At 36.8% G+C, this 23,992-nt stretch overlaps 4 protein-coding genes across 5 annotated transcripts in view; 1 reads left to right on the top strand and 3 right to left on the bottom strand.

The window, feature by feature from the left end:
- Positions 1-1,100: 1,100 nt before the first annotated feature.
- LOC110832764 (nucleolar transcription factor 1) lies at positions 1,101-9,056 on the bottom strand. The gene is made up of 14 exons (XM_087356954.1): positions 8,813-9,056; positions 8,197-8,315; positions 7,380-7,535; positions 7,020-7,121; positions 6,043-6,164; positions 5,857-5,959; positions 5,358-5,513; positions 4,713-4,807; positions 4,316-4,493; positions 3,796-3,963; positions 3,178-3,254; positions 2,766-2,949; positions 2,062-2,235; positions 1,101-1,570 (listed from the first exon to the last, which is right to left on the bottom strand). Exons 1-14 carry the CDS (start codon positions 9,054-9,056, stop codon positions 1,433-1,435), a joined length of 2,016 nt encoding a protein of 671 aa, XP_087213080.1. The 3' UTR covers positions 1,101-1,432.
- Positions 9,057-12,302: 3,246 nt separating this feature from the next.
- Positions 12,303-19,410, bottom strand: IntS9 (integrator complex subunit 9). Of its 2 annotated transcripts, none has more exons than XM_087356955.1 (9): positions 19,319-19,410; positions 19,118-19,208; positions 18,385-18,576; positions 17,874-18,076; positions 16,776-16,953; positions 15,518-16,205; positions 15,038-15,429; positions 13,857-14,057; positions 12,303-12,441 (listed from the first exon to the last, which is right to left on the bottom strand). In XM_087356955.1, exons 2-9 carry the CDS (start codon positions 19,124-19,126, stop codon positions 12,322-12,324), a joined length of 1,983 nt encoding a protein of 660 aa, XP_087213081.1. In that variant the 5' UTR covers positions 19,127-19,208; positions 19,319-19,410; the 3' UTR covers positions 12,303-12,321. The 2 variants fall into 2 exon arrangements, with proteins under 2 accessions (XP_087213081.1, XP_087213082.1); XM_087356956.1 differs by having other exon boundaries at positions 19,323-19,403.
- A 22-nt stretch (positions 19,411-19,432) lies between these two features.
- Positions 19,433-20,911, top strand: RpL38 (ribosomal protein L38). The gene is made up of 5 exons (XM_087356967.1): positions 19,433-19,528; positions 19,681-19,736; positions 20,003-20,063; positions 20,356-20,478; positions 20,848-20,911. The coding sequence occupies exons 2-5, from the start codon at positions 19,734-19,736 to the stop codon at positions 20,871-20,873; spliced, it is 213 nt and encodes a 70-aa protein (XP_087213093.1). The 5' UTR covers positions 19,433-19,528; positions 19,681-19,733; the 3' UTR covers positions 20,874-20,911.
- A 1,030-nt stretch (positions 20,912-21,941) lies between these two features.
- Positions 21,942-23,992, bottom strand: part of LOC110832816 (uncharacterized) — a 124,702-nt gene continuing 122,651 nt past the window's right edge. Inside the window, exon 4 of the mRNA XM_087356966.1 lies at positions 21,942-22,083. Coding sequence (XP_087213092.1) covers positions 22,067-22,083 — 17 coding nt within the window. The 3' untranslated portion in view covers positions 21,942-22,066. The remainder of the gene's footprint in view (positions 22,084-23,992) is intronic.

The raw sequence follows: 23,992 nt of genomic DNA on the forward strand, positions 1-23,992 counted from the left end.
TAATTTGTTATTTAATTCTACATTAAATTCCTTTTGTTTCTTATTACAATAATATGCCACTTTCAAATAATGAAAAATCTCACATCACACAGTTTACCAATGAAAAATATCCTCTCAGGAATGTAACACCCATTTTTAACATTGATTCTAGGGGGGAAAGGAAGCCTTGAATTCATAACATTCACAAATACTGTATTCATCAGGTTATACTGGTTGCTGTAAAGGGCAAACCAAAAATGAATATCGTCAGAGTTCATCTCGCAGTGAGACTATTCTGGAAACTAGAAACGAGGTTGCAAGTGAAAGGGTAATGGAATGACCATAATAACCAATGAATAAAACTATAAATAATGCTGTTTCACTGGCAATACATAGATGAGCCATTAAATTGTTGATCATACCTCCTCTGTATCATGATGAAATGTTTCAAGATACATTCAAAATGCAATTTAAATAAGATCTGAAACCACCTAACTGTAAGAGTATTTTTCTTAGGGGGAGGATTCTATATAGAATGTGAATAAATAAAACCATCAGACTAACACAAAGTCATTTCAATATCCTTACTGGAGGCAGGGGCTTGAACTGAAATGTACTGCTATCTGACAGACTGAAACAAATGAGCTCAGGTCCTTACAGACTTTACTTAAACTTACTTGAATCACATCACTGATTGGAACTATTGATTTGTGAATCAACCGAAGATCTTGAATAGAGGAAAACTTCATTCAACCATCTAAAATTCTGGTAGAAATAAATCACAACAATCAAAAGAGACAACCTTCATTTGTGGTAATTGTTTGTTATAACAAACTGTCATAACAAAGCTTGTGTTCTCTTGAACATACTAATTATGCTCCCCCTTGTGGGTTTTATTAGAACAGGTTCATTCATTTAACAATTGATATTGACACTAAGCCCCATCAATTTAAAAAACTTACAGGTGCAATAAAAAATCTGTAATCAAAAAAGTAAGACCAAAATCCCTAAGTTCTATAGAACTATGGTCATATCAGTGTTACATTACGGGGCAAAAATATGGGTTCTAACAATGCAACAAATGAAAAGGGTAGAGGCTGCTGAAATGAAGCTGCTAAGACCATGAGGAAGCTACACTTTATTACATGATAAACACAACGAAGAGATTCGTCAAGAACTTAATGTTACAAATATCATAGACATAACAGATGGTAAACCTTTTTTTGTTGTTGATTCAATCGTGTACCTCTCAAAATACAGCAATATAAACCTACAGCCTGAGGAAACATCAGATGTACCAAGAAATGCTGCAGTGACCAACTTTAAATTAATCTTAAAAGATAATGGAATCAAACATGGCCATATGCTGTTGGTGATGATGTGAGTTTGTATTTACCTAATGATGTGAAACTCAGCTTGTCCATTCAGTTTAACAACGGTTATTCAAAACCATTCAACCGGAGTCTGAGTCACTTGATGATGAATCACCAGTATCATTATTCTCATTGTTATCTCCTGAGTCACTTGAGTCACTGGAGTCATTTGAGTCACTACCACTATCTGATGAGGAGTCATCATCAGAACTAGATCCCTAAAACAAATAATTCATATTGTATGACATTCAATCCTTGTTTCTAATTTTCTCTTCACTCAGCAACATAATGAAGACATAATAGAGGAGTTTGTATACCAACAATTCAATATGAACTTAACTGAATGTGAATCTCAGCCTCTATGGTGAGAAGCTGGCAACTAACTGCCTCAGCTATGGATGGCCTTGTTTCATGTGTACTTACTGTATTAACAGAACAGCATGATTACTAAATGAAAGCAAGCAGTTACACTGCTTACTGCCTCCCATGAGCCTTTCCATCATGCATTCATTTTGTCCTTCATACAAAGAATACAAAATACATAAAAATATGGCATGAACATTAATCTTATCACTGTGATTGCAAGATATAACCAAAAGCAATCTCCTGATGTCTGAGATTCTCAGGCCACTCCTGGTTATGTGTCTGTGAAGTTTCTTGTACATAACTGCAACATTAAATATGTGAGACCTTACAAAAATTTACACACCTGCTGGTTTCCTGAATTCCCATCTTTACCATCTGCACTACTGTCTTCATCATTATCATCCTCCTCCTCTTCTTCTTCCTCCTCAGTGTCTGATTCATCAGAGGTGTCCTCTTCTTCCTTCTTGAAGTTTGCCTTCTGCAGAGAGTAGTCCTTCAACTGCTCTTGTGACAGGCTCTGCAAGGTACATACACAAAATAAACTGAAGCAGCAAGAAGCTATTTACATTATCAAACCACACTTGTTCACTGAAACAAGTTTTTTATATTATTTTATTTGTTTAACATTGTTTTATTCTGACATGTGAACAGAGACTAGCACATGGAGTGAGAGAGAGTAAGCAAATAATAAGTATCAGAGATGAAATTTCTATGGACTATTAAGAAAAGAACTAACATACAGTCTCTTTGCACAATCATGCTTATTTTAGTCACAGTGAGAAATGGAACTTCAATATTATCTAATAGGTGTTTCAAAAATTAAATACAAAAATGTTTTAAACTTTCCCACTTCAAAATTAGTTGGAACTAGCTGCTCTCCACAGAAGAATTATATGAAAAATAAAAAATCTAAGAAATATGCTTACATAGTTCAAAAAGAAAATAACAATATTTTCATTTGATATAATAACTGGTCAACTAGGCTTAATAATTGAAAGGAGTCTGCTGCTGAGATGACGGTCTGATGTAATGCACCAGTATATTTACCTTAAGAAACTTTTCATAATCTTTGATGTATTTCTGTTTGATGTCATTCAATCGCTTTCGATGCTTCGCTTTGTCTGCATCGGGCAGCATCTGCCAGTACCTTGGAGCTTCACTTTCTCTATATTCAGGGTCAATGTGTGATGCATCTGTCATGAATGTTTTCAGGAACAACTGATAAGCATTCCTGCGAACATGATCACCAACAAACATCACAATATGTAGTACTTACTATGAACATACTCAGAATCACCTTATGAACTTCCACAAAACTTCTCCTCTCTTAAATATTCAGTTTGATTTTCAAAACATAAACGTCTTAGTCAGTACTTCACTACCCAGCACAAACATGTCATCTGTAATACACTGCAGTATTAATTTCTGCATCACACAATGACTGTTTATTATTACTTACACAGGTGGAGGTTCTGGTTCTCCTTTATACAAAGGCTTTTCTTCAGACACTTCCTTTACTTTCTTCTTTGCACCCTCCTGTCAACAGAAATATGTTTCATTTCTGTGTGCATTTTAATTATTAAATAATAATGATGATGGTAGTGATGATAATAACAGCTAACTGTAAGGCAGCAGCACACCAAGTCCAGTTATGTATTCTACAACTTCTGGAAGCATCCTGAGTTTTGGGTGCACAAGTGTAGTAAGAACTTTTATGGCTTGCAAAGACATCATCAATGTCTTTCTCTTGGGAACAAACTTAAATTTTGTAAACATTAAAATTCATATAGTGCTAGATCAGATGGATACAGCAAACATATAAGGGAAAACAGTCACTTACTTTCTAACCAGACATTCCTATAAAACACTCACAAGCAAGGTTCTGACTTCTGCAGAGGTGAGGGACTGGAAAAGGAAGTTGACTCAGGTTGTCTCAAAGCAGATTATTCAAGTGAGAACTCAGTGCATTAACCTGAGACCACTTGGACCTATGTTGTCATGTCAGTAAACATGAGTAACTTAAACAGAAGTTTTATTACATTTAAATTAAGGTCAAGCTGTACAAAGGGTTCCTTACAAAAGGTGACATCAATGGCTTAACATTCTTGCTGACAGGTCTGTATGGAATTGGCTTGACTGTATTAGATTTCCGTTTGGGTTGATTGTTTTGCAGCTCTTCTTGTCGCTTATCTTCAGGAAGTGACTCTAGGTATGTTGCATACTCCAATTTATACTGATCCAGCATCTGCCAAAAAACCATTAACATAGCATAACAGCATTTGTAAGCTGATCTTTCTAATGGTGAAGGGTGATGTTTTCTTTGTGGCATGGACTGAACTATTAAGTATTATTTAGACAACCTTCGGCCTCAAAGGGTTACTATACCTTGTCACAGCTCTAAAATTATGCCAGACTATTTACCATAGTGAGTTATCAGTGACTGAATGATGACTATAATAATATTTGTATAAAGGATTATTGTAAGATCATGGGTGAGTAGCCAGTGACTAAATTTGTTGTATTTCACAAACCAGTCACTTAACTGTCTGAAAATAAGACCAAGATAGCCTGCTGTACAAACTGCAGCACTAACTTACATGGTTTACTTGTTCTTGGTACTTCTTCTTCTCAGTCTCTGTCATAGATTTCCATAGCTTTGAGATTTGGCTCATACGTTCCTTTGCAGCCACTTGCTTTATTTCTGGACTCACCAACATGATACGCGAGAACAAGCTGTACCCAGAATTAGGGGGCTTTTCAGGTTTGCCTGCCACCCTGCAACAAGTTTATTGTTCTTCTACTTGGGATATAAACAGAGGTTTCAATGTTTCAGATTCCTGAATTGTGTTCTGTGGTACCTTCAGGGGTTCAATGACAATCATCTACATGACCAAACAGTTACCCTAAACAGAACATAAGCACCTGCTTCCACATCTTAATGATTAATTAACATGCCACTTTCAAGCAAGTAAAAACACCAAATTAACTCCTTACCTCTCTTTGAGATTCTTTTCTTCCTTGGTCAGAACAGCCTTCACATTTGTGGGAACAAAGTTGGGATTCTCAGACATGTATACCTTCAGCTCCTCCTGTAACCGATCAATCATTCACTTACATCGGAACAACCTCATCTGCTTCAACTATGTATTCATGCGTCAACATTCACACCTAAAATCTAACCAAGATCATTCTTGAGAAGGGATGTTCAATAAGCTACTCAACAATTCTCCTCATTCATGATGAGTGGCAAAATCATGGTTGGCATGCAGAAAATTATTTAATGCTGTTTAAGCATCTTCTGACAGAATAAAATGTTTAAATAAAATCAAGGCACCTTAAAACTGCTACTTGGGTCTTTCTTGACCTCAATGTTAAGATACTACTTTTTAATTTTTGGAAAAGTGTGGCCTTATTTGAGGTGTCCTATGTGCATGCATGTAATTAACACATTGTTTAAACTTTTCATATTTTAATAAAAGGGCATCAGATATGACCCCCAGCAGGGTTCTTGCAATGTTTGTTTGTTAATAGGATTGTTTCTGCATATTTCATGCAAGTCTGGAAAAAAGGCAGAAGGGTTACATACATAATCTTAGTGATGCCATACAAAACTGATATTAATGAATGATTCTCAATTACCTGGTACTTGGTCTCCTCTTCAAGTGCCCAGTTAATCCAAACAACCTTCTTCTTGTCACTCATGTTTCGCCACTGTTCCTTACATCTCTCAAGCAGCTCTGTCCGATCAAAGTCTGGATCGTTCTTATGTCTATTTTCCTTGTCTGCATAGAACAGCTATATGACAAAAATGTTATAAATAATCTTACATCTCCTTTGGGGAGTGAGTTGTAAAGTTGTGAACAAAGATTCTGTTCAACAAAAAGTCAACAATAACAATTTATTTTTGTATTGCTTGTTTACATGCACATTTTTTAGGTGAAAATATTACATCCACAAAGTATCTATCATAAGCTGGCAAGGAGAGTGGTCTGAGGAGACATAAACAGATAAGAGAAGAAACAAGTCTAGGAAATCAAATTTGCTGTTTCCATCATGAAGGTCTTGGATGTAAAAATGGGGCGATTTCAAGCTGTTGCAACTTCCAACACCAAAATTATACAGGTGCAAACAGTTGTACCTTGAAAGGTGTTGTAGGTTTCCGTGGTCCCATATCAACTGCTGTTCCTGGCTTATGTTCCTTGGAAGGCACTGGCTTTGGAATTAGATTTGGATGTTCCCGGCTGCAAAGGCATAAAATCCATGTCATCAACAGCCAACACACTCAAAAAAGAAACATTTTTAATGTGCAAATTTTCAAACTTACTAGAATTCTTCTAATTTCTGTTCATACTCTCTTCTCTGAGCAGCTGCCATGTCAACATACTTCTGCTTCTTCTTGGCTGCCAGGTTCTTGTACATCTCAGCTATGCACTTTGAAACACCTGTCTGAAAGAAGTTTTACACTCCTGCCTCTTCATGTAAACATTCAAACCTTAGATAAGTATGTACACATATTTGTGTGCAAAACTGTATTATATATAAGTTTACTTTGACCACCGCATATTACACCAACTTGCTTTTGGTCTCATGATATCTGGCTATTGAGTGAAGTGAGTCTTGAGATTGTGTACATTTTGAATTACCTAGTTATGATAAAAACAAAATGAAGTCAACCACTTACATATGCCTACTTGTTGTAGTCAACATAAAACACAGAAACATGTTTGATTTGGTTTTCATGGCGGTGAGTCCGAGATGGTTATCTTCTGGATTATAGCACCATGTAGACTGGTAGAAGTTTACCAATAACTTTAGAAGTCGATCATCAGGGTGATGATACCTTGATGATGCAGGCAGTAAGGACCTCTGAAATGCTTGTAAACTTCTACCAGACTAAATGGCGCAACAGCCCAAAAGGCAGCCATCTTTTTGAAGTTTGTCATCATTTTCTTCAGTCCTCCATGAAAATATTGCAAAAGGCCCTAAAAATAGGACACAGACTGGTTGCCTCCATGTTATTATTTATAAAAATCCTGCATTCACACTAAGTAACCTACATAGTTACGCATTATAAAATAAATAAACAATAATGGTAGCCACGCTAATTATAAAACTAAAAGTCTGTGGAAAAAAGTATGACTCATGAATTATATAATGTATTGTGGACTGAAACTAATTATATTTCATGAAACTAAAAACTCATGGAAAAATCTCAACTTTTAGAATTCAGCTGATAGTAATAAAACTAGCAAATAAAACAGCCTGAAAAATGTCAGCAATCTGACCATCATTAGTACTCACCATCTCCAATCCAGGATTCTCTCTAGCAACCCTGTCTTTCTTCTCCATATAGAAGAGCATGTATGTTGAGAGAGGTCGTCTAGGCAGATCAGGGTGTCGGTTCTGGGAAAGACCAGAGACTTCAATATGTTCAAGACACTTATACATTGTTTCAAGCACATTAAAGTAATATTAGATTATTATAAATTACAGTTCATCTTTAACTGTCCTTTATAGCAAGCATAATCTTTAATGCACCTGCAAGTGCTTCAAAATGTATGATGGACAGACACAAACACATATCTGAGAATTACAATTTATTAGTTTTAAAAGAAAGTAATTTTTTTCTTAAAATAATAATGCTCGACAACAATTCTCTACCTGTTTCTGACTGCGATAGAAGTTAGTCCATGGTTTAGAAACCCAGGTTTTTGCATCTTCGAGCACTTCCCGCAATAACCGGAATCTTCGCAGTCTCTTCTGAATCTTCCCCCACATTTCTTTACACTGCTCTGCTGAATAGCCTCCAAAGCTAATCTGGAAAGAGCAAAATAGCAATTGACACCAAGCAGCTAATATGGAAATTGGATAGTTGAGAAATGGAACAGCAAGAGCCATCAGACACAGTGACAGAGACAATAAGGCTCAGGTAAAGGTGAAGGTGACCATGTACCAGTAGCAATGGTGGCAAAGCTTCATTCTTAACCTTGGTAACAGGATGATTAGGCTGATACCCATACACTGTACCAACAAGGGAAGAGCCCTCCAGACCCACTAGAGAGAAGGATGCATGGAACCAAAAGCCATTCTGGATGTGGTACTGAAGAGAAAAATATCTATTTCAGTCATGAACCTAGCTCTCTTTCCATCATCAGAACATCAGATGAAAGTAAGAAACACAGGAAAGCTTTTAAAGAAATTGATTTAATACTGTGACTGATTCAGACTGAGGAATTCCAAACAGGAATGCCTCTAAGAGTCGTACATTATATTAAAACGTTTTCGGAAGGATACAAGGAACCATCAAAGAATTTACATAACTACTGATCTATAAATTTCTGCTAACCTCTCCATAAAACAAGCACTTGATGGAAAGCACAAGGTTTAGCCGAAAATTGTAATTTGATGTGTCTTACACTCAGCAAGTAACATTTTGGATCTAGAATTTGAGCCAATTAAGAAATAAACACTGCCTTACATTATCCCAGTTGAGTTTGTCTGCACGGGAGTCAAACCGAAGACTGTCTTTCTGTGGAATATCTTTCTCCATACGCTTCATGAGTTCCATTAGGTCTGCTTCTGGCCAGTCAGGAATATCTGCAACAAATATAATGGTATTCCACTTTATGATATGCTCTACATAAATGGTTATATTATAGAGTGAATCAGAAAGTGTCATATGAAAGAAATTTCACAGATAAGAAAACTGCATGCACAAAGATCTTCCTCAAAATGGAACTATATCAGATCCAATCAAAGGAAGAAACACATACAGCACAAGGTTAATAACCCTCAGCTCATATGTTGCATCACAGACTAATAATACTTGTGTCACTATTATAATCTTTAAATCACATTATTTACTGCATACATCAATTTTTAACATCTTACAATCATGTTAGATACATGTAGATGTTGAATTATTTTTACTACCTGCAGAGCACCATCAAAATATACAATATGACAAACACATATTTACAATAATTTTTTACATACATGAAATCCAAATTATGAAAGGGTTTGAGTAACTGAACTTTTATGCCAATGGGTTAAACACTTCACTTCATGGGGCAAAACTAAATGGATTAACTCACCAACATTTGACTGATTTGTGTGATGTGTCTGGACTACATCATCATCATCAGTTTTGACAATGGGGTCCCTTGCATCATTTGACTTCTTACTCCGTGATCCACCCACAATGGTCCTGGAAGACTTACTGGCTACTGAGGTAATACTGTGGCTCGTGCCTCCACTGTCATTCAACCGCATCTTTTTGCCTGCAGATTCTGTTACTTCTACGTCAAGAGACAGTGGCCGCTTTTTCTTGGACACCATTGTCAGGATGGTGAAGTATGTGCTGTAAGATCAATTAATTTCAAATTCAATTATCTATAAGGTGCTAGCTAGCTGTAGACCAACAATAAATTTCCAATATGAAACAACAGAATTTTTTTTGCAAATTTCTGAAACCATTACTTCATAATCTGTAAATGAGATATAAATATATACCCCAGCTCTGATGCTGTGAAACAGAATAAAATGACTGTCTGTAGGGCACTGTTCCCAAACTGTGTTTCATGAACCAATTCAGGACAAGAAAATGTTCAATTTTGCTCAACACAATGCTTAAGAAAATTAAATGTAGTATAAATAAACTTTTTATTTGTCTAATGCAGTGGATATTTGTCTCCTTGGCATATAGACTCTACTGTTTGAAGGAGAGGAAATTGGAAATTTTTTGGTTAAGCATCTCTGGGCTTGCAGGCTTGGAAACTGAAGCTGTTTATTGTTTTTTTCAGTTTTATGTTTAAATCATTGGTTGCATTTAGTGATGTGATTAATCCGAGGAGATGGAACAGGCCCAATGGCCCAATCCGTAAAGTTATTGATGACGATATTTATGGGGCAAGATGACCATATCAAATTTAATATACCTTGTTTGATTATTAGTTTAATTAATGTGCACTGTGGGGCAATATGATTAGAAGCTGGTCACTGTGGCAGCATGGTCAGGGGCGTGCGTCTTGACTGCTCGGACAATGGGAACCTAGGTTTGAATCTATCCAGGACATAGATGCTTGTCCTCAGTTGTGTTGTCCTATGTAGGCAGAATACTTGGGACAGCCTAACTGATCTCTTGTCCAAGGTGTCCTACCAAATGTCTAAACAGCTTAATAAACACCACATATGAGATTGCCAAGGTCCTTCAAGGGATGTAGAGCCACAAACATCTGAATAACTTTGCAACTGTCATGGTGGGTTAAGATAACTTTGTGTGCAGACTGTAAAAATAATTAGGTCCATTCAACCCTTTAAAAATATTACACATGTTCTGATCAGCAGGAGCCAACTTACTTCCTATCTATAACAATTTGTCTTTCTTTGGTTGGTCAGTCTCTGCTTATAATCATTAGGCCCTTATACTACAAATTTATAATATTCTATGTGAAACTGAACAAATTCTGGAAATGAAACTGTCAAATTAAATCGGAATTCGATCTAGTGACGCTGCTACAAGAAACATTAAAATGAGGACCTATATATATATAATCATCTACCTCGAACTGGGCCTCAGAAAACGTTAATTAGCGTATAATTTTCTAAATGCAATTCACAAACCCGATAAAAATTATGAATAAAATACTTGGCACAAACTACTAAATAGTATGCAATTTTATTATTTAAACGCGAAGATCTTGAAGCCAACACTGTACACCGCACTCAGACGCCTTATCCACCGGCTCTCAGGCTGTGAGCCTACCGCTCAAGCAACCACATCTTTCCCGGTCTTAAAGCCCGGGTGTAACAAGCGGCACGCAGTCCGAGGCTAGCCGAAGTTACCGACCCACATCGGATGATCAAGACGGGGCTGGGGCGGTGGGATCGCCCGCCCGCCTGCCTGCCTGCCTGCCTCGCACGTCACCGAGACCAGTCCCTCACGACATGGCGGCGATCCCCCCATCACCCGCCGGAATCGTGAACAAGGCCTCGCCCGCATTCCGCTTCCAACCTGACGACCTACACGCAACACAACTTTCACATTTATCTGATTATCCATTACGAAAGCTAACGATATAATCACACCACGCCAATTAAAAATGATCATGGATTGTACCAACATATCTATAAAGTCTGCACATCAATGAAAACAGTGTAACGAACAGAAAATATTCCATCGCAATCCACGGAATATGGTTGCCGGCTACTACAGCCGCGATCGCGGTCAAAGAAATCAGTCCGGCGGCCATCTTGAGCAACAACTTACAAAAATACATTTTCTTGCACAATTCAGCTGAAAAACAGCTCAGAAATGATAAAAATTAATCACCACATTGCATATAAAATATTACGAAGCTAAATCAACACATTAACCCTAATCTAATAGAAATAAACAATCACATACAATTCAACTACTTTCTGCACAACTCGTCCCTCTTAACACGTGTGATGGGATTCGCACTTTCAGTAAGGCCAATGTTACAGGCAAAAATCGTTAGTATCATAAGAATCAACATTGTGTTACTAGTTGTAAATAATATACACACTAACTTCATATCTCTGCGAACTGCGTTGAATATATAAGTAAATAAACAAAGCCAGTAGCAGTTTAATGTTTATGATTTCATGTTTGTAAACATTATGTTGGCGAACTTGTATTCTGACATTACTGTGCTAACACGGACGTGTCACAACACAACACGATGAGTAAATAAAAGACAAAGAAATGCCATTGCTTCGTTTGATACTGAAATGTTTACACGCCGTAGATTTGAAAATAGCACGTGACATGGAAAAACATTTCAATTTTACCATTAAATCCATCACCCCCACTGGAAAATTGTAGTGTTCTATTCTAAATGCACATTTTCCCATGCATATCAATAGCAATTGGCCAAAACAACCATAAGCAAATGTACACATATTCATACATAGGTCGCCTACCTACTGTTACAGTAGTAAAATGAAGGATATAATGGACTGGACTTTAAAGATTGACGGGACAGAAACAGAGTTTTGGTGGAGATGTGGAAGGCAGCTCAAGAGAGGATAACAATGAGGTGAATTAGGCCCTAGAATCATGTCAGATGGCAAGTATTAGTCACAAATGACTACCAGCATTAGTTATACCAAATTTATGGGTTTCAATGTCAGGCAGTTTATCAGTAATACAAGAAAAAGTCCTTTATGAACAAACAAATAATCTTCATTTACCTGCTTTAATTTAACACTGAAAGTTACACTGCCTCAATCACAGATTTCTTTTGGAAAAATATGGTGTAATTATTAGATTCTAAAGAGTTCTGGCGATAGTGGATTTCACTTAAAATTACTCACTATCTGGATTTTTTCCATCGGCCTTGTTTAAAAGAAGAAACCACGTTTTGGTAACTGGCTGTTTCCATCTTCAGGTGAGGGGTACCTACTCAGTTGGTAAATTGAGAGATAATTTACAGAACATAGTGTGGACAAAATTACATGAAATATGGGAAAGTTTTTGTCATTAGATGAACAGTCCTGCTGGAAATATTGATAAAGATGATGGTTATAATAATAGTAATTTATTTACATACAACTAAATCACAGGCATTTAGTGCACACATCAGAACTTATTGAGGCACTGGAGGAGAATGTTGCGCAGCCGAAGACGGAGTTGTTCATCACCCTCACAGAAAATGTGTGTTGATGAGTCTTCCACCTGAATCAGTGTGTCTTCATTTTGCTGGAAATAGAGAAAACATTATTTAGTATAATATCAAACCTGTTAATTTACTACCGTCTTTTACATTTGTACCTACAACAGGAATTTCAAAAGTTTCTTGTATGTACACTAGAGTGCAATGGTCTGCACAAATACACTCCCTTTGGATTTACTGTCTGCTGTATATAGCAGCTGAGCATTCTCATTGCCACCACATATTACCATTAATGGCATATCTTATGAAGCCTTGTTACATGATATAAGTACAATCTGCCCTGTGTCGGAAAGAACCAATCTGCAACACTCCACTGCCACTGTGATGTGCGAATATTGCGGCAGGCCTGAAAATGGGAAGTGCTGAAACATTTCCTTCTTGCCTGGACATGTCAAATTACTTGACACAACAGTTATTGTAATCACATCAACATATTTCATAATGTAGTCATGTTATTATTTTACATTTTCCTAAAAACAGCAGCCTTATTAAACAGTGATATTTTTCAAAGATCTGTTACCATACCAATTACCAAACGTTATGGTCAAGTGGCTAACACTCCTGCTTCGTGTTTGGGAGGTCCCAGGCCTGTAGATCAGCTATCCTGACTGAGATTTTTGTGGTTTACCTCAGTCCTTCCAGGCAAATGCTGGGATAGTACCTTAAATTAGGTCACAACTGCTTCCTTCCACATCCTTTCCAATTCACTATATCTTGTCATTCGATGCTTAATAGCTAATGAAAAAAAAATCATTGTAAAAAAATTACAAATTTTGCTGGTGCAGTTCACATCCCACAAATTTACACAGTGTGCCACTGCAATTGCATCATTAATAACACGGGTCCTAATGATGAGGCCTCCAGTGGCATGATGTACATACTAAGTTTTGTGAAATTATCTTTTTAAACACACCCCATATTTTAAATATAATTTTTAAATCATCACTGCATTTCTTTGGTTTAAGGAATTATCAGTGAAAAAACCCTGTTTCTGCCTATTTCCCACACAAGCTAACCACCTGTAGCATTTCACAAAGTGAATTTATAAATTACAATGGAAATATATATATAAAAAATGTCTGCATCTACACTGAAAATCTCAGTATGGAAACAATTTTTTTCTCTGTCTTCAAAGTGGCTACTTTCAAAGAGGTTTCATCATAACGTATCTGTGTTCAGAACTTATTTATCTTTTCTAACATATTGCATTACTTAATTTGACTACCCTAAAAATATCAGACAACTGATAAGAATTATGGAGTTCTTTCTGATTTCCCAATTCCTTCTTCCCTCCTAGATCAAAATATGTTCCTCAGCACTTTGTTTTCAGACACCTGCAGTTTATATCCTTCCAACAGAGTATGAGACCATATTTAATGCTCCAGTCGGTTCATTATAATAAATTATCCTTTGAACTAATAAAGTGTTGTGATTTTCTTACCAAATGAATTATGTAGCCACTGGCAACCTGTTCAACCTTGGCATCAGTAATTCCTTCCTGGGTAATCTTCTGGATGAATTCATCAATATCCAGTGATCCCCATGTGTAATTACTTGGTTTCTTATTCAAAATATCTTCCACAAGCCGAATTCGTTTCTTACCTACTGTGCTAACAGCTTTTGGCTCTCCTTCTTCTAAAACCTACACCAGAACAATTGTATCAGAAGTTTGTTTGATATTCAGGCAAGTGCTGAAAGTAAGAAAGTAACCTCATGCCAGGCTGCAGCACAGCACAGGCAATTCATTGCTAGCTTCTCATTGCAGAGTAGGCTGCATATAGTAGAGGCCAAGTGTGTGTATCCATTTGTCCATATTTTTCATCTGTGGGACCAGTTACATGACTTGAGTCTTATATGGACATGCATAGAGAGATCTTTTTATTCTGGATCAAATGAAAGTTATTCCCTTCAAAATGTTCCTTTCAATATCATTATAAAGTTGCGTGAAACCTGTTATGGTATAATTTACAACTGGCATTCATCCTTAATTTCATCTGATACCTTTCAGTGCCATGCAAGACACGTTTTATGCACTCAAAATGTAAATGTTGTATGTTATAGATTAATCTTCTCTCACTCCTCCTCGTAGCCGACACTCTGCTCACACGAGTACTATGTTGTGCTGCAGTACCTTTAGCTCTTTGTACCCTGAGTTATGCACATTCAATTGGTGTTTTTGTGTGGTCTTGATCCCTAAGAACAGTCACTGTTTATCCTCTGCATATACACATTTCATGCCATGCTCTGTGGGTAATTACAACTCATCTATATTGCCAGACATCATAATCTCTCACATGGAGGCATAAGCATGGACAACAGTGTGTACAGCATGGTGAAAGCACAGTAACCTTAGCACTGTACCCTCAATAAGTCTCCAATCTTTTTATCTAGTTAACCACTGAAAATATTTTATTCAGAATATAGCTGACTCTGATTTTAAACATGAGTCCATAAAGCTAAGTCTTTGATGAAAATGAGTTTGGTTCATGGGTTTTTTTCTAAGGAATACAAATTCTGTGTAAATTGAGATATATCAGTACTGGAATTCATTTCTATGGATATAGCATCATAAAATCACCAATAACCAAGGCAGTAAATCTGAGACAGGAAACTATGATTTACCTTGAGGGTGTGCTTGTTGTCCTTGACCTGAAGGCTCCCAGTGAGCGTGGACAATGAAACTCCAGTCCGCACTTCATTTGGCAAGAGGAACTCGGCCAACTCTGGACTTAGTTCAACTCTTCCTTGCTTTCTCTTGAGAGGCAGTGTAAGAACCTCGTCTCGCTTGAATGATATAATTGGTCGGTCTGTTTCCACTACCAGGTCAATTCGATGGGGTGCTGTCACAGGAGGTTGGGTGTATGATTCAGGCAAAACAAGTGTGCCAGGCTTGAGGTCCCGGATCAATTTGTTGGCCTGTGTGAAGTTGAGACTAGTGTCAATAGGGCAGTGTACTGCCTTCATTGATAGAGGTTGGAATGGGGCCAGTGCTTCCAGGTAGGGAAAATCTGGTTCTGAAACAAATGGGATAGCATTGGCAATCAGTGCATAACAAATCTAAGATACATATATCACAATATTGAAGTGCAGATCACACTTTACCTGTGAAGACAACAGTGTTTAGAACATTGGACCCCCACAACTCCACAAAGTGAACAGCATCTCCAAACCTAAGACTTGGGTGACCGCAGAAAACCACACAGGGCTGGCGATAATCAGTGCTAAAACCTTCTGTATAGATGTGTTTGAAATGCTTCAAGCGACCATTACGCACCAGAAAAGCATGAGGAAATGGTTCTTCAGGTAGGTACACTTTGTTCTGCTTTGCTGTTGACAACCATTCTGCCAAGATGTTTGAATATGCAAGTGATGTGTCTGCCACAGGCGATATGAAGAACATGGGTATTGTTGTCATCCCTGAGTTATCAAGGTGGCTGGAGAGGCACTCGAATAAGTCATAGACAACTCCAGATGGGTAGCAAGGAATGAGAACATTACCACCACACCTCAGTGTTGTGGCCACAGTCATGCACAATTCTCCCAGCATGGAATCAGGGTTTGCAGTTGGAGTCTGTGTCAGACCAGTGAGAATAAGCACATTGGCATTCTTCAGAGCTGTCTGATCCATGGGCCGTGGGTGGGTTGTCAACGTAGAGGAGCCACTAACATACGTGATCTTTTCATAGTGAGAGGAAATGACCCAATTGCTAGAACCAAGACAGTATCCAGAGCTAACTGCCATTACACCCACAGCTCCATAGACATCGAGTTTCTCATTATAACCAACCATCTGGAAAACAAAGGTTCATTAGTATAGGCTTGAAAAAAACAATGCAAATACAACTGAAATGCAGCTTACAAACTAATTACACTAAACACTGAGCAAAATACATAGCAAACTTTCACCTTATAAAGTGAACTACTTCATGCCACTGAATTATGAACTTATATAATTGTTTTTGGATGTATGCCAACATTAAAATTTGTACATCCTATATCAAACCATCCTATATCTATCATCAATACCAGAAAATGTTCTCCCTCAGTATGTTAAAGAATACCAGTTATGGAATACCTTAAAAGGGTTAAGAGGAGGATCAAGCCATGGAATGAGGAACTGTATTTGGACCTAGAGCCACTTCAGCAGACCCAGGATGGACGAGTGAGGGGAGAGAAAGAAAAGGATTTTGTATATTAAAGTCTTCGTCAAATTTATATGGAACAAACAGGAGCACTCAGATTGCCTAGGTAAAATGAAAACATGTAAACTATGTGTTCAACATTATGTATTGCACCTGTCCAATTGAGTGAATCTTGAAGTCATGGACAGCTGAAGTATTGATATTCAAATGCTGCATACCTGAATCCTAGCAAGACTACTGTTCACAGCACGCATGTTATAGATATGCTTCCAGCTGCGAGGTTTCTGACTGTCACACAATGGTGGTGGCAATACGTGCAGATGTTCCTTCCAATGACTGGCCAGTGTCGCTTTTGGTGTCTGCTCTATGTGCTGGACCAGTTCTTCCAAGAAAAGTCTGTTCAAATTATATTGATTGATTAACTGACTAACAGCTGACTCAAATGCAACAGTTATTCAGAGATGTCAACACATTATACCAGAGGTTTCAATCTATTTCTTATACTGAACTCCTTGAACAAGAACATAAAGCCCACATACCCCACTAATATGATTAAGTTTCATGTATCAACACAATGAAAATACATAACTAATTTCTCCTTTTCTCATACTCTAATATTGCTTTATTTCTATAAAAATTAACAACTTTATTCTAAGAATGCATCTAGTTGGGCTCTCAAAATATTTAAACCAATTCTGGTATTTATTAAATTCAGTAAATTCTAAATAACTTCTTCTTCCAGCAACATTTTAATTTTATACAGGCCAATGATCCAAATAAATAGTAACTTACGTTTTGACTTTGAAGGCCACAGACTTCTGACAAAGAGACGTACCCTAATATAAATCAATATTACCCAATTCAGGTATGACTTAGTAAAGCATCTTTGCCTAAAATACATTGTAATTATTATATACATTCTCTATCTATAAATTACTACCTTCATGGGCTCTAGACATAACCTGCTGCCTAGACAATTTACCAGAACAGTTTCACAGTATCACTCATAGATCACTTAAAGTACTCCACATTTTTTTGAAACATATGCTTGCAGTGACCATGGCACAGAGAATGAGAAAATACAGGCCTTCTGATGGATGTGAATGGGATGCATGTTTAAGGAACTATCCCAACACTGGATCAAAGGAAAGGATAGGAAAAGAGGTGGGTGTCATACATAGTCTAAAAATAATGATAAAGAAATAAATCATTTTTCCCTGCTGGGAATAATACCCTCATTATCCAGTATGTTGCTAGTGGTCACTTCAAAGATTGAACTATTCTTGTCCTCATTCTGATAATGGCATTGAACTAACCTTCCAATCTGAAGAGTAGGTTCCGTGGCATAAACCACACCTGCAAATCCTGTGCCTTCTGTGATAAAGGGCAGAGCCAGCATACAAAGGTAGTTGGATATTAAGATGACATCAACTTCTGAGAAGTCAATTATTTTAGGTTGAGGTGGGAAGAACTCTGGGGCAGAATCCACAAATACTCGGCCACAACATTCCTTGAGTTCCTAGGGACAAGGACAAAGTTATATCACATCTCGAGCAAATATAAAATCAAGACATTAACTGCACTATCTGAACAAAGTGCAAGAAAGGAATGCAATATAGGGAGCTCATCAATGTGAGAAGGTAGTTATCAACATTTTTCAAAAACATACTGCCTCTATTTACTTCAACATTGGATTAGGTCAGTTCAGTTTACAGTTTTAATTTTTGCTACAATAACTACATCTATGATTTTCAATTGCATTTCCTTTATCCTTTTGTGCTACATAAAAGCTAAATTTCAGATAGCCTTTAAAAAATCTAAACTTACACCTTCCAGCTGTGGGTCTGAAATATCACGTGGCATCCATCCTGGCAAGTTGTTTAATCTTGTACTAGGAACTAATGGCAAGGGCAAGAAGTTCAGCACTGTCTGTGTTGCCAAACCACAGTCTAACATCAGTGTTATTTCTTTAAAACGAAGAACATAGCATGGCCTGTTTGGATCACTGCTCAGACAATACTGAAATAAACCAAAAAATATGTTATGGCTTTGTCATTAGAATTACTACTACTGCAGTTTGGCAGCTTATGTCACTGATATGTAAATAAAACCACGATTCACTAACAGTATTGCAGAGGGAGAACTTTGTGTTAATGTGCAAAAACAGAAGTAAATGGTGAACAAGAATTTATGTTCTTTATTTTAGTTCTCAATCATTTAGTGATCACAAGCATACTCTAAAACAAGGCACAGCATGAGTGAGAATAGCAGCAACTAGAACCCGACCAGAAAACAGAAGCCACCAACCATCACAACCATCTAACAGTTAGTTAGGTTAGGATAGCTTAGTACGCTGATTTAAGGCACTACACTGTAGTTTGGTTGGGAACTGTGGCAAATTTTTGGTGCTACAAACTTCAAACAATGTCGTGGCTTTGTATACTACAATTTTACCAGGAGACTCGTGCATTACTAAATACAGCAGAGTGGGTGGATATGCTACCACATACACATTCATAGCGTAGTTTCAATTAAAGTGATACAATATATAACTACTTACTAGCTTCATTTTTAACAGCACAGCAGGAATGTTCAATAGGAATTAGTGTTGTAGAAGAACGCCATTTTTTCGACAGCAATACTGCTAGTATCTACAAGCAGAGAAACACATCCTAATTGTTATGAGCTACTGTCAACACTTAAAAAAACAGAACACAAAATCAAACATTATTTACTCCCCACCAAAGAGTACACACAATACCTGCCATATGATTCGTTCCTACATAGCAACTTTGTTATTGGGTCAATTGATCGAAAGCTGCCAACATATTACACTTAGCAACAGCACCGTCGCCAACTTTCCACTTACATTTGTCTAGGGGGTCAATGTAATGTGCCTGACCGTGCTGTTGTTTGTGTACGATTTTATGTTGGTAGAATTGTTAATGAATCTGTAAGGTTCTTGCTGGTTGTAAGTATTTTCCTGCCCGGAATTGTATTGAGTTTTGCATTCAAGTATCAGTATTTATCCATATAATCGGGTTATTAAATGTTATGAAAATTGTATTCCATGATGTACTACTCTTTGCTGGTTAGCTTAATTAATCTGTTTTCTATTTTCAGAAGGAAACTTGGCAGTACATTTCTTTCATTCTTGCCTTTGAGTAAATATAAAAATGGTAAGCATCAGTTCATTTTGCATGCGATCTTGTAAATTATGTCAAGTAGTGGTATGTAACTTAACCATGTGAACCAATATTTTAAACTTCAGGTTCTTCCTGAAGGGAAACATATTTTTCGCTTACAAACAATGATTTTGTCAAAACAAGTTCGAAAATGTTAAAGCACGTGGTACATGTAGGTACCACTGTGCCTTAAAGGGTTAATAGGTTGGTTAAAGCTTGGCGTTTTTATGCATGGTCACTTAAAGGCATTTTTCTTACAGCCACGTGAAATTAAAGAAATCAAGGACTTTCTCCTGAAAGCAAGAAGGAAAGATGCTAAATGTAAGTACGTACTTTAATTAAAGAGTTTCGATGTTATATTACAGGTCAATGTCATTTTAGTTTATGCTCATAAAATGTTGAGACTTGTAGTGCTAGGTTTACACTACATGTAAATGACATTCTGCCTTGCTACTGGTTTACCATTTGATACCATGTTATGATCATGTCCACTGTATATTGAATTAGAAATGTAACTAAAACTTCCAAGACATAAGGTAACTGACACAGGTTATACCTCCACAGTCTTCTTTGGTATTGGTTTTATTATTGATCACTAACTCTTTAATTGCAGCTGTAAAGATTAAGAAGAATGCTGAGAATGTAAAGTTTAAGGTCCGCTGTTCGAGGTTTCTCTACACACTGGTTATCACAGACAAAGAAAAGGCAGAAAAACTGAAACAGTCTCTGCCACCTGGTGAGTTGCCTTTATTTGAAGTATTTGCTTCTGATTGCTGAAGGTTAAATGGCATAAAGAAAAATAAATACAGAAGCTCTATTAGATGCTAGTTAACCTAAAAGTAAATACAGAGATAACTAAACATGTGGTAGAAACAGCAGTAAAATTTGAGCTCAAATAATATGACTGTTTGAGTATCTAATTAGTCTCCACAGATACTATGTAGAAAAATAACTTTTATGTTGTACAGTGTAATTACTCTGAAGATTCTTTGAGTCGCCTTTGCCAGGCAATATGGATTTAATTATCCCACTACATATGCATTTAAACGGTTGAATTGAACAACAGTGTCATGCTGGTGTAATGATATTTTCTCTCTCTTCCCAGGTCTGCAAGTGAAGGAAGTAAAATGACCTGTACATTTTGACAAATAAATATATTCATTCATTTATTCAGCTTGTTTTAATCAACCTTGATTATCCTTTGAATGTGTGATATAAAACATTTTTCAGAAAAATTGTTATAAGAAAATTTTAAGAGGCTGAAATTAAGACCAGAGTTACTGAGAAGCCAGTATCTTGAAAACATATTTTTATATATATGCAAGCAATTTAGATTTCATTCTTGCTCATGGAAATAACTACAAGCATCAGGGATACTCCATGCACATAAATAAGAGGGCTGCTTCATCTTCTGACTGATGTAAAAAGTTCCTTCATCTCAGCATTGTTATGAAAGTTTGAAAAATAAAAATACCCTCTGCCTATATTGTAATTCTCAGGGCAGGTAATTCTGAAAATTTTGTCAGAAGGCAACTCTGGACATGTCAGACATATCACATGTTACAGTCAGCAAATTTTTGTCAGTGATACCAAAGTGTAAGAGAGATGCTGGAGTGAACGTGTTTCTAAAAAAATTGTGTGGAAAGTGGTTTAATATTGTTTGTGAACCAATCTTTTTATAAAGTACATCCAGCACAAAGTCAGAGTCAGCAATATTTTTCTGGAAAAATGTTTGACATATCCTAAACTCTCAGTGATGGGTGTTTATTAATGACATCATGAAGCAGCTGTAGATTGGGGGGGGGGGGGGGAATTAAATGTTCTTATTCCTTCCAGAAATTCTGGATAAACAATGAGAGTTACAGACACCAAATTTTGACATTAAAAATATTTGGACAACGATCACCTGATATTTATGCTCAGTGGTATCACAATGCTCAACACTCGACACTGATATGCAACCATCAGGAAATTCCTTTATGCATGTAGGTTTGTAAGAGTGGATTCAACTAAGATTCCAGAGCAGCCACAGCTTCGTGGCCACCATATAATGTTATACACATTAGACAAGGCAAAGGGTGTACCTTCTTACAATCAATCCCAGAACTTCTCATTAAAATCATTAATTGAATTTTCTTAAGATATGACTTACAAAACTGGACAAACAATTGCAAAAGTTACAGTGATAAATGTTGTAAAGTTCAAAGTTGGGGTCGTGGGGGGTAGCCATCAGTCTTCTGCAATGTCTTTTATCCAGATGGTCTGCACATACACTTCGGGCAGGTACAGGTCAACAGTTCCCAAAACTGCTCTAAGCCATTTGATCACAGCAAGCAGATCTCTAAGACATTGACAATTTCTCACTGTTATTGTTCTGAAGGCAGTTTGTGGCCACTTGCAAATCATACATAAGACAATATTTGTTACTGCCTGTCCTTATTTACAAGCAAATTTAAATAGAACACTACATATTGCAGACAAATATGAACTAAGTGATAACAATTATTTTTGTACCATATTTACATCAACTGTATGTTGATATCAGGATGGGGGTGGGGCTGAAATCTCAGGAATGTAACCTATTTTCTGTCAATTAACTGAAGTTATACAATTTCTTCGTATGAAATATTCCACTATAGCTGAGGTAACACAGACAGTATGATGACTAGGTTATGGGCTCAGTGACCAGAGTTTGATTCCTGCCACATGTCCAAATCAACTCTGGGCCTACTGGTTTCCCAGGGTTAAAACATGACAATAAAGAAGCCCATATCCAATTAGTATCAACAGACAATTTATTGTGTGTATGGTTATAATATAATCACAGTCCGTATTATTCATTAATACAATTAGGGTTATGTAACATTAATGGGAGAAACAAAATTGGCCCATGAAACCTGCTTAGAAGATGTCACTTGGGAAGCATAGGCGTAAATGACAGGATAATATTATAACATCTTAAAGAAACATGGTGTGGAGTGGATTTAACCGGCTCAAGATACAGTCCGGTTGCGGGATTTTGTGAACACGGCAATGAGACTTCTGGCTCCATGAAGGTCAGGGAACTTATTGACCGCCTGAGCAACATCACCTTTAGCTCTATGTAGCTTGTAGTTGCCCAGCGTGTCGAACTGAGCATGCTTATTCAGTATTTCGGAGAACTAGATTCTTAATTGCACGGCATGTAGTTCTGGCATGAACGTTGCAATATTTGTTAATAAGTTGTTTTTTACAGAACAGGACATCCGTTTTGTAAAATACAATAACAAGTGTGTAACGTGAGTTATACAGTTAGTGAGCCTTATTTTACGAACTTCCGAATATGTACGAATTTAACAATGTAAAATTAAACGATGTATACGGTTACAACATGAAAATGTTGTAATGTAATCAGATCACTTTTAAAATGTCAATTCAAATACTGAGATTTTTTTTTAGCATTTCCTGTGTGACTGTGTAACAATTGTGTTTCCATCCAAGCAGCTTCGAAACTATACCATGAAAAGTCATATATATAGGTTGTCCCAAAAAGAAGTACACAAACATGTCAGCATTATGTATATATATATTTTTTTGGGGCACCCTGTGTTACAACTGTAGAAAGGTAAACTCAAACGAGCAACGCATATTTTCCAAAAGTAATTTTTACGTCACATTGGATTTGACGCTATATACTGCAAACATCAAAACCTTGTGTTGAACAGCGTTATACACTATTTTAATTCGTTCTGCATTAATGAAAAATGTTTGAAAGCAATTTAAGTCTTAATGATATCTAAACTTATATTGTGTATCCTGAATTCATTTTTGTACACTGTACCTTTTCCATTAAATTGGGAAGTTTGAGATTCTTCCATAACTGATGATCATTTCAGATTCTGTTTCACAACTGTCAGTTCTTTGATTGCCTTGCATACGCTGACATTTTTAAGAAGTTCAACAATATTACAGTTGATTGTCGCTCATACCGCACTTTATCAACACCGCCCTTAAATCTTTCAACCCATTCATAAATTTTCCTTTCGCTGAAATTTCATTCTTCAACTGATTTCAATAACTTCATACTGATCACTGTTTTTCTTTGGTGCATTCTACTAATGGAGTAGCCATTGAAAATGTTTTTTACATTATTACTACCAATAAGACAACGAAAACTGACAAGGTACAAATAACAGAGCCTCTATAAGTGTTATATGAGCGATCTTTCTAATCCTTCAGTGCTGCCAACATGTAAGTTAAAATAATCTTCA

This window comes from Zootermopsis nevadensis, unplaced genomic scaffold (assembly GCF_977971745.1).
Source record: "Zootermopsis nevadensis isolate Lab colony 2312 unplaced genomic scaffold, Znev_1.0 Znev_ptg000028l, whole genome shotgun sequence".
Lineage (NCBI taxonomy): Eukaryota > Metazoa > Arthropoda > Insecta > Blattodea > Termopsidae > Zootermopsis > Zootermopsis nevadensis.